General features: G+C 44.4%; 2 protein-coding genes across 2 annotated transcripts in view; both read right to left on the bottom strand.

Annotated features, from left to right (window-relative positions):
- The window catches only part of LOC113214493 (glucose dehydrogenase [FAD, quinone]), a 35,125-nt gene extending 18,206 nt beyond the window's left edge, over positions 1 to 16,919 (bottom strand). Inside the window, exons 1-4 of the mRNA XM_052269230.1 lie at positions 16,806 to 16,919; positions 7,979 to 8,137; positions 5,673 to 5,821; positions 2,015 to 2,094 (exon numbers count right to left, since the gene is read on the bottom strand). Of these exons, the coding sequence (XP_052125190.1) occupies positions 2,015 to 2,094; positions 5,673 to 5,821; positions 7,979 to 8,137; positions 16,806 to 16,817 (400 nt within the window). The 5' untranslated portion in view covers positions 16,818 to 16,919. The remainder of the gene's footprint in view (positions 1 to 2,014; positions 2,095 to 5,672; positions 5,822 to 7,978; positions 8,138 to 16,805) is intronic.
- Positions 16,920 to 17,273: 354 nt separating this feature from the next.
- LOC127749901 (uncharacterized) overlaps positions 17,274 to 17,660 on the bottom strand; it is a 10,195-nt gene continuing 9,808 nt past the window's right edge. The window contains exon 3 of the mRNA XM_052269907.1: positions 17,274 to 17,305. Coding sequence (XP_052125867.1) covers positions 17,274 to 17,305 — 32 coding nt within the window. The remainder of the gene's footprint in view (positions 17,306 to 17,660) is intronic.

Genomic DNA, 17,660 nt, shown 5'->3' with positions numbered 1-17,660 from the left:
TTCAAGGGCCAATCTTAAAATTATCTCCCCGACCTTGAAATCGAAGATATTTCCTCGGATTTCAAGACGTTCTTTTTACCGTGCAGAGTACCTAGCCCCCCCCCCCTTTTCCTGTTCTTCGCTGGCCTCCCATCTGTACATTACTATTACTACATTCCTTTAACCGTTACATTTGAGAATTTTAACACACTAACGATTAACGCTCAGCTACTACGGGCTGCTGCACGTACTCCTACGTATATTTATTTTAGGGCTACTTTTGTGAGAGATACTCCCTCTGTCGTCTCAACGGTGAGAGATAGAGCCAAACGGACGGAGCTTAAGGCCAAGCGGCTCTACTTCCAGAAGTTACCCCTTAGGAGACCATAAAACAAATATCTTTTTCCCACGTCTTGGACCAACTCCTATTTCTTTGTTACCCACTCATACCCACTCAAGGGTGGTTGACAGGATTTGCACCAACCGTTTCGTTGTCCAAAAGTGACAACAATAATACCCTAAAAATTTCAAACCTTTAGCTTACGTTTTTCTTGGGAAACAGACAGACAGACAGACACAGGGGCGAAAGCATAAGCCCGCTTATATAGCTTTCAAGCAAAAGAGCGGGCTAAAAATGCCTCTTTGGACATGAGTTTGTTGATCAGACTGCGGTCGGTGGACATACGTTCATTGGGCAGATTACAATGGACAGGAGTTCAATGGCACACTACTGTCTCTTTAACTTGAAGAGATATTTTATTTTTTCTCCACCATTTGGAACCTAAAACCGAGGGGTCCCCCACAAGCCAACTCGCGTCGAACTCGCGTCAAACTAGCAAAAACTCGCGAGAACTCCCGAAAATTTGCGAAAAGTAGCGCTTAATTTGCGAAAAAAAAAGCGCAAAAGTCTCAAAAAAACGATTGAACTCGTGCCTTACCTGCGGCAACTCGTCAACTCGCCAACTCGTTGTACACCTGTTTTGGAAGTGGGGGACCCCTCGCCTAAACGTAACTTTCACCAAACCGCTAAATAAACGAATGTCACAAATTTTAGACATACGTTCATTGACACGATTATCACTGATAATCGTCCGTTAAGGGGGCAGACCTATGAAACGCAAGGATTTCGGAAAATAGAAACTACAAGAAAACGAAGAATCGTAGCGCTTTCAACGAACGATATTTAACAAGAGCAAGGATTTAGCTACGTTTTGATGTATACAAAGTCTGTTTGCTTCTCCGGGAACATGCTCTTCTTTGTCTCGAAGTGGAGGGTTACGGGCCTTTACCGTGTGCAGGATTTCGCGACAACAGATGGGTCTACGGCAACGACAAAAATGCTCATTTACTCTTAAAAGATGAAGGTTTCGTTTGACAAGAGCAATTTTTATTTTTTTATTTTTAAGTGTGAGAAAAAAATTGCCAAAGTTTGGGTACCTAAAATTTGTGTAAAAATTGGGTACTTTATCCCCTATTTCGGTACTTTAGAAATGAGATATCATAAATCGTTCTTGTCAAACGAAAGGTACATATCTAGGCTACAACCAGGCGAAGTGGCTAGGCTGTAGCTCAAAAACTGTGGCCTGAGGATGGCACACGGTAACGCAAAACAGAAGTAGAAGAAAAACGCGTTTAAAGTTTTCAGTACCGATGTGCAACGACAAACTAACAGCCGTGGCAACTTTCTGTACTGGTCCTAACCGGGGCTCTAGAAGACTCCTTTCTCGTCGTGTGTCCTGTCCTGAGCGGCCAGGTGAGCCCTAGCGGTACAGCCCGATACAGCCACCCGGCCGCCCGCAGGACGTTTCGGGCCCTCCTGAGAGTAATTTTTCGAACTTCGACATCCGCTTTACGGCATTAGAAAGAGGAAAGATCAAAGAATTTTTTGAAGCAATAAAAAACTGAATTTTTTGAATGATTTTCACAGGTCTGCTCCCTTTAAAAGTCCCATTAGATTTAGAGTGCACGGCACGTGTACGACGTTCTCATACATATTTCACTACGACGCATCGATCGACATCACATGGTCTTTTACCTCTTCCAGTAGAGCCGCCCGCATCCCATCCACTCTTCTGTGTTTTGTACTGCCAGTCGTAGAAGGGACCTGTTAAGTACCTGAAATCGATTACGATGCAAGTTAAACTCTAAACGACTCACCATACCCCAATCAACATTTTCTTCTGGGCACTCGCACTCGCAGTGGTCGGTTGCATACTATATTCTTTGCAAAGAATTTTCAACCTTTGTATTACAAAGAATTAGTACTGCAAAGAATATCGTTTGCAACACAAACCAATTGTTTGAGCATATTTCAGTGCGTGGTCTGGCATACATAACTGTGATGCGTCGACCCAAGACCACACGTCGCACCCGGGCAAGAGTTACCCCCAGGGTCGGCAACTCGATCTTTCGGTGTACACAAGAGTGCACGAGTAGGGTTTAAACCCTTGAATACCAGTCAAAAGTCACAATGATTTCCCTTGGAAGCTGTGGTTTTCAAGACAGAGTCTGGGAATTCAAGGGCCAATCTTAAAATTATCTCCCCGACCTTGAAATCGAAGATATTTCCTCGGATTTCAAGACGTTCTTTTTACCGTGCAGAGTACCTAGAGTTCTGGCGGATTAACTGTGGTAGTGCAGTCGTAGTATACAGCTGGGGTTCAACGGCAGTACAACCGGAGTACAACTTGAGTTAACTGAGTACAACCGAAATACAGTTGGAGTACAAAAAGTACAGTCGGAGTACGGTCACTGTTGGACGCAGGAGTACATGAGTCTACCCCGCGATTTGACCTCACCATCACGATGTAGGGTGTTTCTCAGCAAATAAGGCCATTTACGTTCCGCGCCCCACAATCATTTTGATATGGTTTTAAAAGGGTTTAATACCACCTTAGTACTAAAAGGCACTGACATTATTTGCTGCAATGCTAAAAACCTCCGAGCACTGCAAGAGTGCGTGACTAGAGCAGTTTACAGGCTCCAAATTTGAACTCTAGAATGTTTCTAATGTTTAGATTCACTTAGACTTTGCCAATTTCTGGACAATTTTAAGGGAATATCTGTTCCAGCCACCTTCGATTTCTAGAGTGGCATATCCAAGGAACTGTAGGAATGAATTTTTATCTGAAGAACTCTAGGGAGACGATCAAAGTCATTCTTAGTAACTTTTCCAGAAAGTAACGGAGTTCACAATGTTTGCTCTGACGTCGAACTGGGCAGAGGCAGTGTAATGATTTTAACGAAAACAGAACTCTTCTAAAGGGGCGATAAATGAAGCAATCGGCAGAGCTCCTTTCCCGTCTTTAGTGAAAAAATGTCTTCAAGTTCGAAATTAGGCTTGTACGCCATGCAACGTGAACACCTCCACACAGGCAGGATGGCGTAGTATGAAATCCCTTCTCTCAATGAAAAGTAAGGTCTTGGTTATTTGCTTCTTCTATGGTTAAACGGATCGTCGCATCTACAACACTGATTTATCAATGATTACATTTATACTCTCTGACTTGTGCACTCCCGTATCCCTACTTTTATGTGTGGCCTTTGTTTAATGACTTACCGGTTACGGTTTGTAATGGCCTTATATGGAAATATGTAGCAAGGGATGAATTTAGAACTGTAAAATGTTAGGTTCGGCATCCATGGAGCAGTGTCGAGGCGAAAAACTAGTTCTCAATAGCTGTGTTCTGGTTACACTACAAGGCATAAAATGGGGATGCCTAGATTTAATATAAGTACAACAGAAACCAGCCCAATTAAAAGCAACGAGACGCAAAACTTGAGGGGTGTTGTAGTTGGAAGAAAAGGTTGGCACTACTGATACCACATAAGTACTGTACAGTTAATATCACTGCCTTCGAGCCTAACCTTTCCAACTACAAGGACAAGTCGCCTACAATAATAAATCTCTCTCTGGAGTATTCCCCTAAAGTGTTCTGTCTCCTTCGTTATCCCTGATCCAAAATTCTAAAGATATCTATTCTATAACACCATAGAATAGAACATAGTTTCGACTCAGCTCGGTTCCACTTCGCTCCGCTCGGCTCGGCCAGTGGCTCGGCGCAACAACGCGCAGCGCGCTCGACGCGACGGATACCGAGTGGGAAATCACTTGGGTTCGAAGCGTACGGACTATTTCGTGGTATTTCTCCTACCATTTCGGTTATTTCGCCTCACATTTCGGCTGTTTCCCGCCTATTTCGGATTATTTCAGTCTATTTCGCGCTATTTCGGAGTATTTCGCGACTATTTCACCGACTATTTTCGCGTCTATTTCGTCTTTATTTCGCTCCATTCAGGTTCTATTTCGCCTTTATGTCGGACTATTTCGGCGGAAGGTGTACGAACTATTTCGCTAGTGATTTCCCCCTCGACGGATACCAGGGTCAGACCACATGAACTATGTCTACGAGATTGCACTACTTTCTCGGATCAGGTTGAAACTTGCAGGAAGTTTAGATAATACCCAAATACGAATGTGTCTTCAGAGCAGTGAGCCAAATATGATGAGGAAGAATTATATTAGAGCCTTAAAATTGTGCTCCGGCGGCAGACATTGTGTCACATTTCAGCACATTTCCCCTAAAATACATCTCGGATCGACAAACGGACGACGGGGCCGAAAAGAGCACAAAATTTGGCGTCTGTTACGTATTTTTCCTTATTTTAACCGTCTATGAATGTATGAAATAGATTAAAAAGTATCCTAACCTCAAACTAAAATAGACACCATTCGTTTGTCTCTCATCTTTTGGCAACCGGAATGGGGTTAAAAAAATCCTTATTTACCAAGGAACATTAAACGTAAAAGCTGGGGAGGTGTTTTTTTGTTGTATCCAAGATCTTTCCAATCGAACGTAGTCTGTTTGAAACTTCTGTTGTCCATTGCGCCGCTGCCTATTCAACGGCGCTTCTGCGCATGCGCAAAGAGGCGTGCAGGAACGCGCGGCCGCGGTAGGCCCAGTCAGTTTGAATGTAACAACAATTTATTAGAAATATGTCAGGAATGACAAAGAACGCGTCCCCAGCTTTTACATGTAATGTTCCTTGGTAAATAAGAAAGCTAGTCAGCTGCCTCACGACCCCGTCGGCGTCTAGCGATGAGCTTGCCATTCGTTCTCTTTTATATTTCTTAATCAATAGTAAAAGGAATGACACCTTACATTACTTGGTGTAAGGTTGTAAGGTATCATCTGGTAAAAAAGATTTCGCAGTTAACCCGAGGGGGCCGCCACTCCTGAAATCATGTGTACGCCCTCCCTGAAATCCTCCCGAAATCATTTGAAATCCACCTGCAATCATGAAATCATGCGTAATCTGCCAGCAAATTTTAGTCTGAAATCCTTAGAAGGTCATGTAAAAACCGCCGGAATCCTGTAAAATTTTCAAGAATACTTCCTAAGGGGTAACTCGTCCAACTGCGGGGTTTAAGGCAAAACTTTCGACCGTTTTGCTCTATCTGAAGCCGTTTAATCGCTACCGTCACGTTTAGGAGGGGAAATGTATGGGAATCACTAGGGCTTAAGAGCAGCGGTTGTAAAAAGCAGTCCCACAAAAAATGTTATAAAACAAAAGTTGTAGAAAGATGTAAGCTCTAACTCGGGAATTTACACTTGACGGGGTTCCCTTGTCAGACCTATCCTCCCCTCCCACTCCCCGTTGAAATTAGTGACGGTCACCATGGATTATCGTACCGGTTGTAGAAAGCCGGAACCATGCCGTAGTTAGGCTCTTCGGCCCCAGCTTCCAGAAGCAGCACCTTCCAAGAAGACACCTCGCTCAAACGACTCGCCGCGACGCAGCCGGAGCTTCCTCCGCCAATCACAATAAAGTCGTACGGACCCTGGTGAAACAGTCAACGGTGAAAAATACAATCAGACCGTATGTAAGGCACTCTTAAAAGGAATGGACAATTTTTAAACGTAGGTTAGTTAGGGTTAGTTGTGTCCTTGTCCATATAGCTTTTTCAAGATTAAAATTTGTCTGCATAGAGACGGAACCATACTTGTACCTAACGTTTAGACAGTAGTAGAGTTTTGGCTGCCCAGAATCGAATGATGCGTTTTTGAACACATATCTCAAACAAATGCAAATTTGAATGTAGCAATGGACAAATTAGCATCCTATTAAAATACAATACTTTTTTTGTCTATTTTTACTCGTGTCCCTAATCAGATTAAAATGTGCAAAGGGGCATCCGGCTGAGATGTGCACAAACATGCATCATTCTATGGACAATAATAGTCTTGAGAGATTTAGTGTGTGGTACTACTCTTTCTACATAATATCCGCAATGTTCGCGCAAAGGAGAAATACCGAAAACTACAAACACATTCCGTAGAAAGTGGGCGCGTCTATTTCAAACGTAAGCACCTGCACGCGCCCAGGGTGATCAGACATCGGATCTTGCCAGTCTAGAAGTAGGAAGGTCTATGAACAAGCAGGCCCGCCCTTTCGCCAAACAGAGTTGCCAGCTCCGCTTAGCCGGCAACTCCGTTCGGCAGGGCCCGGGCCTGCTTGGCCTGCCACTGGCAATGGTCACTGTAAGTCACTTTGCATATTTGAGTAAACTAAGGCTTCAGGCGAAGGGGCCTGCTGGGCCCTAGAGATTTGCTGGACATAAGAAGAGAATGTTACGGGGCAACACCATGAACTACACCCCACCCTTCTGCTTTGCTAAAGAATCTGAAAAAAATAAAATGAACAAAGCGCAGTTTTTAGTTTGTATTGTTTGTCAAACAGCCTTAAAAGGTGACTTTTTGCCAGTATTTTAAATATATTAGCCCCTAGCTCCGAGAGAGTTAAAGATACGGTGAATCCGAGGGCAGTTCCCGATTTAGAATGTGCTGTTTTTTTTTTTTTTTTTTTTTTGGGGGGGGGGGGGGGGGGGGTTACTTTCTATGACATTTTACAATCGGACTCGTCCTTGTACGTCATTAAGTGCAACGTGAACTGTTGACTGAAGCACCGGCGATCCCGGAAATACCACGTACACTAGTGTACACTGTTAAAAGAACTGTTGTAAATTTGATGCAAAGTTTGACAGCGACAAATGTTCTTAAAAAACAAAACATGTTGTAATCCAACATCATTCACAAAATTTTCTAAAAGAAATTTTCATCTCCTGTCACGTTTGCTAAAAGTGTTTAAAAACGCAATGTTGTTGCCATCAAACCTTACAACGAATTGTTGTTACAACATGGTGATAAGACTAGTTCTTTTTATCATTGACCCATGATTCCGTGTCTGGTTTCGGATTTTATTTTAACTCTCGAAAATTAAAGGTATTCGTGAAATTTGAACCCACTCCAAATCTGGGCTCTGTAGCTCAAGGTTTGAGGCAAAAATAGCGGCTTTAAAGGGTGGTGTAGGTATAACTCTATGAAAATGTCCAGTGAGGTGAAATCTGACTAGACCATTTGAAAGAGGATAAAAAACTGATTCTAAACCACCAATGTCAAATAGTTGGATTTGAGTTTTCTACCCTTCGATCAGAGGTATCAACCAAATTTAGCATATAAGCGTAACTCTCATAGCCAAAATATATGGTCTCCAATTGTCACCAAATTTGGTGTACAGTTTCTTCTAAGGTCCCTTAACATTCTCTAATTTTTGTGTGAAGGTAATAAAATAAATATATATATATTAGTTATTCCATGTTAAATATTTAAAAGAAAAGTTTTAATTTTTTTTTGAATTCTACCTTCCCACAAATATTAGAGAATGTTAAGGAAACTGTACACCAAATTTGGTGACATTTGGAGACCATACATTTTTGTAATTATTCTCATGGACCACGTTAGGTAAAACAAAAGGAATTTTGTCACATGGCAATGAAAATGAATGACGCGGTTTTATAACAAACTGCTCATCACAGATTGTGTCGTAATTTGACAAATTCTTTAACAGTGTAATTCAGTTTTACGCCGAGTACTATACACAAGTTTTCTGGTATTAAATATGTCCCTCGTTATTGAGTGAATAAGCATTTTGTGAGTACCTTGACAATATCCTTCGTTTGCTTGGCTTTTTGCTGGGCCGTCGCTATGCCCTTTGTTACGATGGCCGCGACGAGAGTGGCAAAGACGGAGGCCGCCGAGCAGCTCGACTGAGCCTGTGCCGTCCAAGCGGCCGATGAGGTGAGAGGAGCGAGCCACATCTGGAACCATAATGTTGATGACGTTAAAAAAGTTTCGTTTCCTGGAAAACGAGTTTGTCTTATCCTAAAATGATAACAATGACCAAAATCAAAGCATACCTTGCTTCCCTGAACCTTGTGGTCAATATTAATAAGACTCAATGTCTATTTTTTAATTTGAAGAATAGGAACGGTGACTTAAAGCTATCCATTGAAATAGAAGAAACCCTCATCCAGGAAAGTGAATTCTCCAAATTCCTTGGTATCACCCTTGATAAAGGGATAACGTGGAGAGGGCAAACTTCTGACGTCATAAAAAAACGAAGATCTGGTAACTTCGTACTTAAACAAGTAGCTCAATCCATGGCCAAAAAGTACCTAATCATGGCATACTATGCATTCATCTACTCCCATCTCAGTTACGGAACCATTATGAGGGGATGTGCACCTAAAGTGGAGCTTAACAAAATCTTTAGTCTCCAAAAGCAATCGCTAAGAATCATGGAAGGCCTCCAAAAAGAAACAACCTGTAGGGGCCGTTTTAGGGCACAAAATATGCTGACCCTACCTGGAATATACATGTTTCAAACCATGATATATGCCAAAAGTAACGAGGAGCAACTTGCCAAGAACCAGGACTACCACCAATATAATACCAGAAAAAAGAATGACATCCACTTAGAATTATATAAAGGAGCCTTTTCAAGGAATAATCCCATCCATGCTGGAAGCATGCTCATTAACAAACTCCCGGATAGCATTAAAAACATAAAGGAATTCAAGAAATTTAAGAGGGAGCTGCGGAAACACCTAGTCAACGAAGAACCCTATGAATTTTAACAAATCATGTCAACTTTAACTTATGTCTACACTGCTTTTATTCAATCTACTTTTATATTTGACTTTTGATGCCCCTGCTACAAGTTGTATCAATAAATTAATAATAATAATAATAATAATGCACTGTTACAGGGGGCAGACCAGTGAACGTGAACATCATCGAAAAACATAATATTTTTCACTGCCTCAAAATATTGTTTGATCTTTCTTCTTTCTAATGCCGCAACGCGGATGTTGAAATTCAAACAACGCCCAGGAGAGCTCAAAACAAAACTTGCTGCGAGTTCAATGCTATGTTTCAATCACAGCAAGTGCTGATCCACAAGCGGGCTGCTAATTCTGAGACGTTAATGCAAAACATTTGTCAAAACTTTAACCGAGGGAAATGGGCCGCCTCGGCACCCTAGACCTGTCTCACCCAAACAACCAGGTAAAGATAAGATGGATGTCCCTGAGGGCATTCCCTGTGTAATCAAACGGAGAGTGGCACTGGTACTAATGAAACATTTTAATTTTTCAGCTTCCATTGCGCGAAGTTTATTTGGGACCAGGCTGCAAAGAAGCCCTAGACAGCGTACCGCGCTATCCGCCGCGTAGAGACGTGCCGGAAGAAGAGGTGGCAAGGCAGTTAGAGAGGGATAAGGACACCTTCATATCCAAATGCCTTGCCTTCTATTTGCGGGCCCAAGAGCTGGCACAGCGGCTTCCATTAAACGACCCAATTTTCAAAGAGATGGCATTCATAGACCCCGCGGTGCTCCTCTCTCAGTCTGCTCGGAGTGGCTCAGATGGGTTAGTGGACCTTCCTCTGATGTGCTCTGCATTCAAGGTCAGTATTTTCGACGCGATTCACAAAGCACTTGTAATCATTTTCAGTATGCTCAACGGTTACAGTTTTTGTTTTAATTTCTAGGAAAAACTTCAACTGGACTCTAACTCTCTTGCTTCTGAATGGCGGAAATTTCCCAATATTGTAATGGGAGCAATTAAGGACAAACTCTTAAATATGACTGTTGAAGATGCTTGGGTGGAAATTGGATGAATGAGAAATGGCAGAGAGGAACCCATGTCTACCCAACTAACAAAATTGGCCAATGTGGTCAGGATTCTGCCACACTCAAACGCCCATTCCGAGCGGATGTTTTCAGTTGTAACCGATGTGTGCACCAAAAAACGAAATAGGCTGACTTGTAAAACCTTGAACGCCGTGTGTGTGTCACTGGTTTTCTTCAGATCCAAAGGCATTGACTGCACGTCTTTCAAAGTTTCTAAGGACCACCTAGTCAAGCACAATATCACCATGTACGCTAGAAAGCTTATTATCTTTGTAATACTTGTTCCATTATTCTGACTGATCTCTGATTTATAGTTTGTACCAAAGAAGTCCGACCGTCCATTTCTAGTTTCGTCAATCTAGTCGATTGCAATCATTTTATTTTTGTTAATTACCCATTGAAAATACAATTTTATTGCATGTATTACTTTTGTTCCTAATTTATTTCATCTTGAAGTGGCGCGCCAATGTGAAGAGGGTGGGGTGGGGGTCGGGTGAGGAGGCACTGCTCACTGCCCGCAACATCTCGGCCAGAAAACTGTTCTCCTGAGTTGGAGACACAAGATACTTTGATTCTTCGACTTACGCGGCATCTAATTTTTGGCGTATTTGGCAGATTTCGTGAAAATACCCACGTTTTCAGCAAAATTCCCTTTGTCCCTTTCGCTCCCAAAATTCCCATAATATGGGAAATTTCCCACGGCGTCGCAACACTGTGTGGGTAAGCTGAAGATGTTACGCACAGCGTATCGACTCACGAGTTACCTCCCTATATAAATTATACACGCCGAACCGCATTTAGCCGTTTCCGGGGTTATGCCTACGGGGGCCCAGGGGGTGAAAAGTGTCAATTTCCCTCAATGACCCAACTTCGAACCCTTAGAGAGGGGTTCAAGGTCAGACAATGAGTCAGAATGGACTGTGCCGCAAGTCTTGGGATATCTTGAAGTACTTTATTCCAGGTATACTTGTTCAATCCCAGGTTTTCAGTCCACCCTAGCGGCCAGCCGCCCGGTCTGGCGTGACTGCGGCGGGGCAATTGGGGTTCCAACCCCCCCCCCCCCCCCTCTCGACCCTTGACTGTTGACACAGGAACACAGGCAGAGTCAACCAGGGCACATTCCCCGAGAAATGCTTTCGTGGGGGTAATCACTCCGTGAAAATGCGTACACCTCAACTTTTCACTTTTTCACTTTTTCACCGTTTTACAACACGTTTACTTCATTTCTATGCCTATATTCCCTCTATTTTATTCATTTTTGATCTGATCAACGCACGATAAGTCACTTTTGTCCACATTTGTTGCCAGTTTTCATCACTGTCAGTCAACTTTTTGTCACTTTTACTCTAACTTTTATAACAAGCTGGGCCCGCTCTTCCGCCAAACCAAGTTGCCAGCTCCGCTTCGCTCCACCGGCGACTCGGTTCGGCAGGGAGCGGGCCCAGCTTGGCCTGCCGGTGGCGTTTGGGACGGGCCTTCGGCCCGTCCCTTCTGAAATTTCATGGTGTAATACATCTTCTATCCGAAAACGGGCCTTCGGCCCGTTGGAGTGACGGCTCGCTTTTGACCATCTTTTTGACAGGCATCTTTTCTGTCTACTTCGTAATCAAAACTCAACCAACGAAGTATTCTTTTCATACGCTGGACATCTTTGGCTGTGTGTGCCGCAGTTTGTAGAATACATGCAAGTTATGCCAAATCCCTTCTAAGTTATTGATGTTAGCTTTTGAATCAAATAACACATCTATCAAAAGATACATAAGACTAGCCCTAGAAGAAGTTAAATATACTTCCAGGCATACTCTGAATGACTCCGAACGTGTTCGAACAACAAATAAATGTTTTTTTTTGTGTGTGTGTGTTGTTTTTTTTTTGTTTTTTTTTTTGTTTTTTTACATGGAAGTGTACACGTTTTATTAATGATGTCCCACCATAAAATAAGCCTACTCTTCTGCTTAGAAGAAAATTTTGAACCGACGGCATACTTCTCAGACAGAAGGGTACTTCTGAAAAAGTAAAAATATTTCTGTTTTGGCTAGTTTGGTAAGAAAAACTCCCTTTTGTAAGTAAACAGGACAAAACTTTAGTCCAAGAGGCTCTGCTTTCACAAGTTACCCCTTAGGAAACCATCAAATGTTTCTAAAATTAATATATTTATTTTTAAGCCACTTTCGTGGGTATAACTCCCTCTAGCGCGTAAACGGTGAGAGATAGAGCCAAACGGACAAAATTTTCGCCCAAAGGGCTCTACTTTTACGAGTTACCCCTTAGGAGCCCATAAAAAAAATATTTTTTTTTCCACTTCTTGGACCAACCCCTATTTCTTTGTTACCCCCTCAGACCCACTCAGGGGTAGTTGCCAGGATTTGCACCAACCGTTTCGTTGACCAGAAGTGACAACAATAATACCCTGAAAATTTCAAACCCCTAGCCCACGTCCTTCTTGGGAAACGGACAGACAGACAGACAGACAGACAGACAGACAGACAGACAGACAGACAAACAGACGAACACAGAGGCGATGGCATAAGCCTGCTTATATAGCTTTTAAGCAAAAGAGCGGGCTAAAAATGTGTACACCTACTTTCTGTAGTGATTACCCCCTCGAATGCTTTACACTAATGAGTTACTGAACGCAAACTCATCATTCGATCATTCGGCACAGTATTGACACCTGGTGCGTTACTGATGTCATTATGATGTATTACGAACAAGAAAATAAAGGACACACGATCCCAACCATATTTCACGTCGACAAAGGGCCCTAGTTGTCGGAATAAGCCCGTATGACAGGAGAACAACATTCAAAATAAAGTGAGTGTCGACTAGTGGAACAGCCGACGCAAAAATATTTGTTTGCTTTCGGTATGCTTTCGGTATGCTATCGGTTCGCGGAGGGTCGCGCTCGGTGCGCCAATGGGTCGCCGAGGTTCGTCAGGCTCCTGAGTGACGTATCGCCAAGGTTCACCGGAGATTCGCTCCGGGGCGACCTATGTCCGCCATCGAGTCGCTCCGTGAGCGGACAGCACGGAAAAAAAATTTAGTTCTCCCAACTAAAGTTTAAGTTGACTCCCGGATAACGAAGAAATTTTGGCTCCAGCAACCAGTTTTTATGATTGTAACAACCAGCATTAAGTCGAGGGAACGACCCCGTTGTTGGGAGAACGAAACCATGCCTTGTCCACGGAAAGGATTGCGTTTGTTCTCCCAACAACGGCGTCGTTCCCTCGACTTAATGCTGGTTGTTACAATCAAAAACTTGTTGCTGGAGCCAAAATTTCTTCGTTATCCGGGAATCAACTTAAACTTTAGTTGGGAGAACTATTTTTTTTTCCGTGAGGGCGAACTGGGTATGCTTTCAGGTTGCTCCGAAACAAACAGAGCGACCCAAGTACGCTTTCGGTTCACCTTGACAGCGCCGTGGTCGTCTGGTTTTTTCCTTCCCAGGAAACCCCGGCTGGGCGCTGGCGCTAATCCCTAGACTGGCGCACTTGCGAGCAGAAGAGGGGAATAGTGGGGCGGCCCCGGGACCCCGAACTACCTGCTGGCTCCTCTGCATTGCACACAGCACACTTTCGTTGGCAGCTGCTGGCTGGGTTGGACACAGCGAGCGACCAAGTCAGTCTCCGAGTGGAAGTCGCAGAGAGAGGACGTATGCGTCCGTGCAGTCGTGGCCGGACCGCGTTGTGGCTGCTCTGTTTTACTCAAATCTTTAGTGTTCAACTTGTTACTAGCTACACTGATAAACTATACACCTACCGAGTTGAACACTTGCAAGTGTTAAGCAGTTGAACACTTAGTTTATCAGTGTACATGTCTTTAGCTCTGGTTATATTTAACTTTTAATATTGGACTTACTATCCATGTTACGCCTAATTAGGCGTAACGTTTTTAGAAACGTCTAGATTTTTTTGTTTATAACATATTATTCCCTGTGGGTGCTGCAACTATGCATCTTTTAATATCTATTGTTACAACATGCTACTTTAGTTTGGTTTCAGTAGTACCCCGGCTGCACGCTCTTTCTGGGCTTGGTCCTACCCCTGGCCTGGGTTGAACCCCCCGCCGCACCCGCGGCTGCACCCCCTGGACCCGAACATACCCCTGGCCTAGGCGCACCCCCTGCCTATCCCCCCTACCCCCCCCTCGCGATTTGAATTTTTGGTGGACAATAAACGAACATTTAGCGAACAGAAAGCAAACGTTTCCGCGACGCGGACGGATCTAGAGACAAACTGATGGCGAACAAGTAGCGACTTAGATACGCCATCGGGAAAGTGACCTATGTTCGCTTTCAGTCGTCATGACAAACTAAAAACAACCTAATAGCATACAGAACGGTACCTCCTATCAATATGCGCTTATAATTCATTAGGCTAAACGTAACCGCTCTTCACCTCGGGTTCTAAACAGAACCGCTTACCTGCGCGGGTCCTACACAGAACCGCTCATCTGCTCGCGGCCGGGGCGCTGGTTAGGTTAGGTTGCCCCTTGGACACTGTTAAAAAAATTTCTGTAATTTTACAGGAAATGTTTAGCTAATTTTGGGGGCAAGTGGTGTCGTAAACTATTTTTACAGCGCAGTTGTAAAATTACGACTATTGCCATGGAACCCAAAAAACGTTGACACCTTTTTTACGTTTTCAAGGTAGCGCTGTAAAATTACAGAATAGCTGTCAGACTACAACATCGGTTGTAGAATCCGCCATATAAATATTTCGGATATTATTATTTACTATAAAATCACCAAATATCGGAGGTTTTTTCGGGTTATAGCAGTTTAAATACGGTGTTCTAGTACAGACGAGAGAGTACGTAACTTTTTTTTATTCTAAATTAAAGGTCAGCGCCTAGAAACATCCATTGAAATCTGGGAGTCACCCGCCCGTATTTCAGAAAGATAAGCGGTTCTGTGTAGGACCCGTGCAGATGAACGGTTCTGTTTAGAGCCCTTAGTAATGGGCGGGTCTGTGTGGACTAAAAACAAATAAGCGCATATTGAAAGGAGGTACCGATAATATTTTGCGTCGGGGTGTCTTTTTCTGGCCCGGTAGTCGACACCGCCATTATTTACGCCCCTGACCGAAATTTTCGAAAACCTAAATAGGTAAAGATAATACATATCTTTGACAACAACACAAACGTCCTCCGGAACCACTCGGGTGAATAGCAGCCTCGCAGAAACATCCGAGCGAACACCTGCCCCCTACTCCGGAGCTAAGAAATGATGGCTCGATGTGACGCGACGAGCAGTGTTCTGTGCGAAGCAAGGTCGGCATCGGCTCCCAAACTCAGCTCGTTTCCGTCCCGCTCGCTCTGTCACCCGTCCCGTCCGCTCTCGGTCTAGTCTTCCCAGCGAAAGAATAGTGAAGTGCGGATGGCGGATTCCGTAGCTCTTTTCCCCCACTACTCAGTTCTCACCAATCAGTCCACAAGAAACTGAGTAGTGGGGGAAGAGAGCCACGGAATCCGCCATCTGCACTTCACTATTCTTTCGCTGGGAAGACTATCCGGCTCGCTCACTCCCACTCGCCGAGACTCGATCGTGTCAACGGGTCCCGTCTGCTGGCCAGGCGTGGCGTGGCGTGGCGCTGGACCGACTTTGCCTACGCGCCACGCCACGCCCTCAGGTGGCCGGCAGGCGGGGCTCGGCCACTCAAACGGGTCCCGTTCGCTCGGCTGCATTCGGCGAGGTTCGGCACATCGCCATCGCTACCTCGGGTTTCTCGCTCTGTCTCTCTTGCACACCTACTGCGCACGGCGCGCGCTCAGAGTGGGACCCGTTCGGGAGCGGATGCCGACCTCTGGTGCGAAGTGCTCCCAACCGGCTCCCGGGGGTTGGCACATAATCGGCAATGGCAATTATAATCTCAATAGAGTGCGCTACAACCCGGCAAAACGCGCGAGACTCTACCGTTAACTTCTTTGCGGGAAATCGATCGCAAAGTTGAAAGTGTCGACTACTGGTGTACTGTCGACAACTGGGCCCCTTACCTTAGTTGCGATTTTCGGAAACCGTCGCGTTTCACATGTCTGCCCCATCAACAAGTATAATGGTCTTAGAAAGCAGACGACAGAAGAAAAGCCGCGGAAGGGATCAGTACGGCTATTACGTGCCACCTCATCGCGTCGTCTCGTAGCCGCATAGTCCACACATAGCCACTTCACGTCACAACGGACAGTCTCGCTGCCGCTGGCCATTGCGCTGACCGCAGCCGCACAAAAGAACCAATAGGCGCGCTGCATGTCCCTTTCCCAAGAGGTGACTGCCGAGGTAGGCACACCCAGAAGAGCGTAACTTTGACTTAACGAAACCACGAACTGACGATATTTTCGTTGATTAGACGTAAAACCTGCTTCAGCCCAAACAAAATTTGCTCAATCTAACAAAACTTTTGTCCTGTAAAAGAAATTTTCTCGTTGCATGAACGAAAAAGTTTCCTTTGGTATCTTTGATACCTCCTACCTCCATTCAGCCCCGTAGGGGTGGTTGCCAGGATTTGCCAAAGGCCTTTCGTTAGCTGAGTGAGCCTTTAGATACCCTGAAATTTGAAGTCTCTCCTTCTATTAGAACAGACAGACAGTCACGAGGTCGTTTGCATAAATTAACCCGCTTGATAGCTTTTTCAAAGAAGAACAGGGTTGCCACAACAATGGCTAAGTGAAATTCCCTGACTTCCCTGACAATTCCGTAAATTTCCCTGACATAGATCAGCAGTCAGAATGCAATAAGCAAGAAGGGACTTTTGCAAACACGTCGCTCACTGAACCGAAATGTGACCGAGAATACGTACGCTTTGCGCCATCGTGCCCACTGTTTTGTTACGACAAAACAATATGGCACCACCATAAATAGGCTCAAGGAGAGCGTTGCCATGCAGGACAAAAGCCCATAAAAAAGGTGCATGCACTTTGCGCGTGACCCAAGCCATAAAATTAGTGGCAGTATCTAGCATTCTTGTTTTGTTCATGTTCATGAGCGAAATAGTTCACGGTTTTGGGAGTTGCTTTCCTTACACACCCAACAATGTTTTTCGAAATTCCACGACCTCTGCTTGAAGTCCTGCACAAAATACTTATAGAAAACACTTATAGAACGAGGTAGGACCCCTTTCGCTCAATTGCTTAACCAAGTTGCCAGCTCCGCTTCGCTTCACCGGCAGCTTGGTTCACAAGAGAGGTGCCTAGCTTGGCCTGTCGGCAGCGTTTGTTACGGCATTTCAGCCGGCCCCTTCAGTTTTTAGCAAATGATAGATTTTAAATCATTTAGAAGCATTAAGAGCACTTTGCACAACTGAAATTAATAAGAAATGTTATGTCAAATGTAAAGTAAAAAAGAAAGGAATTCATTTAAAATTTACGTGTTGGAGCTGTTAAGGCCGCAGCCCTCGTTCGGTCCAACCGCGCGTGGAATACACAGCATTATAAAAGGTGGAGGAGGAATTACGCCAGCTTGCACGGTGTTGGACCTGTAAAGGGTGCATTTCACAAAAAGTGCGTGATTTCAGAACAGGAAAAAAATGACTTTTTCACCTCGAACTCGGAGGAGGACACGGCGGCGGCGGCGGCGGGAAATAAGATCGGCTGATCCGGGAGAGGACAGGTGCTGTATGATCTCATCGCGGAGGTGACCGGGAGGGGACAGGCCA

This window comes from Frankliniella occidentalis, unplaced genomic scaffold (assembly GCF_000697945.3).
Source record: "Frankliniella occidentalis isolate FOCC.00 unplaced genomic scaffold, Focc_3.1 Scaffold5, whole genome shotgun sequence".
Taxonomy (NCBI): Eukaryota; Metazoa; Arthropoda; class Insecta; order Thysanoptera; family Thripidae; genus Frankliniella; species Frankliniella occidentalis.
The sequence above is the reverse complement of the archived record's forward strand: the minus strand, read 5'-3'. Positions and strand labels throughout refer to the sequence as shown.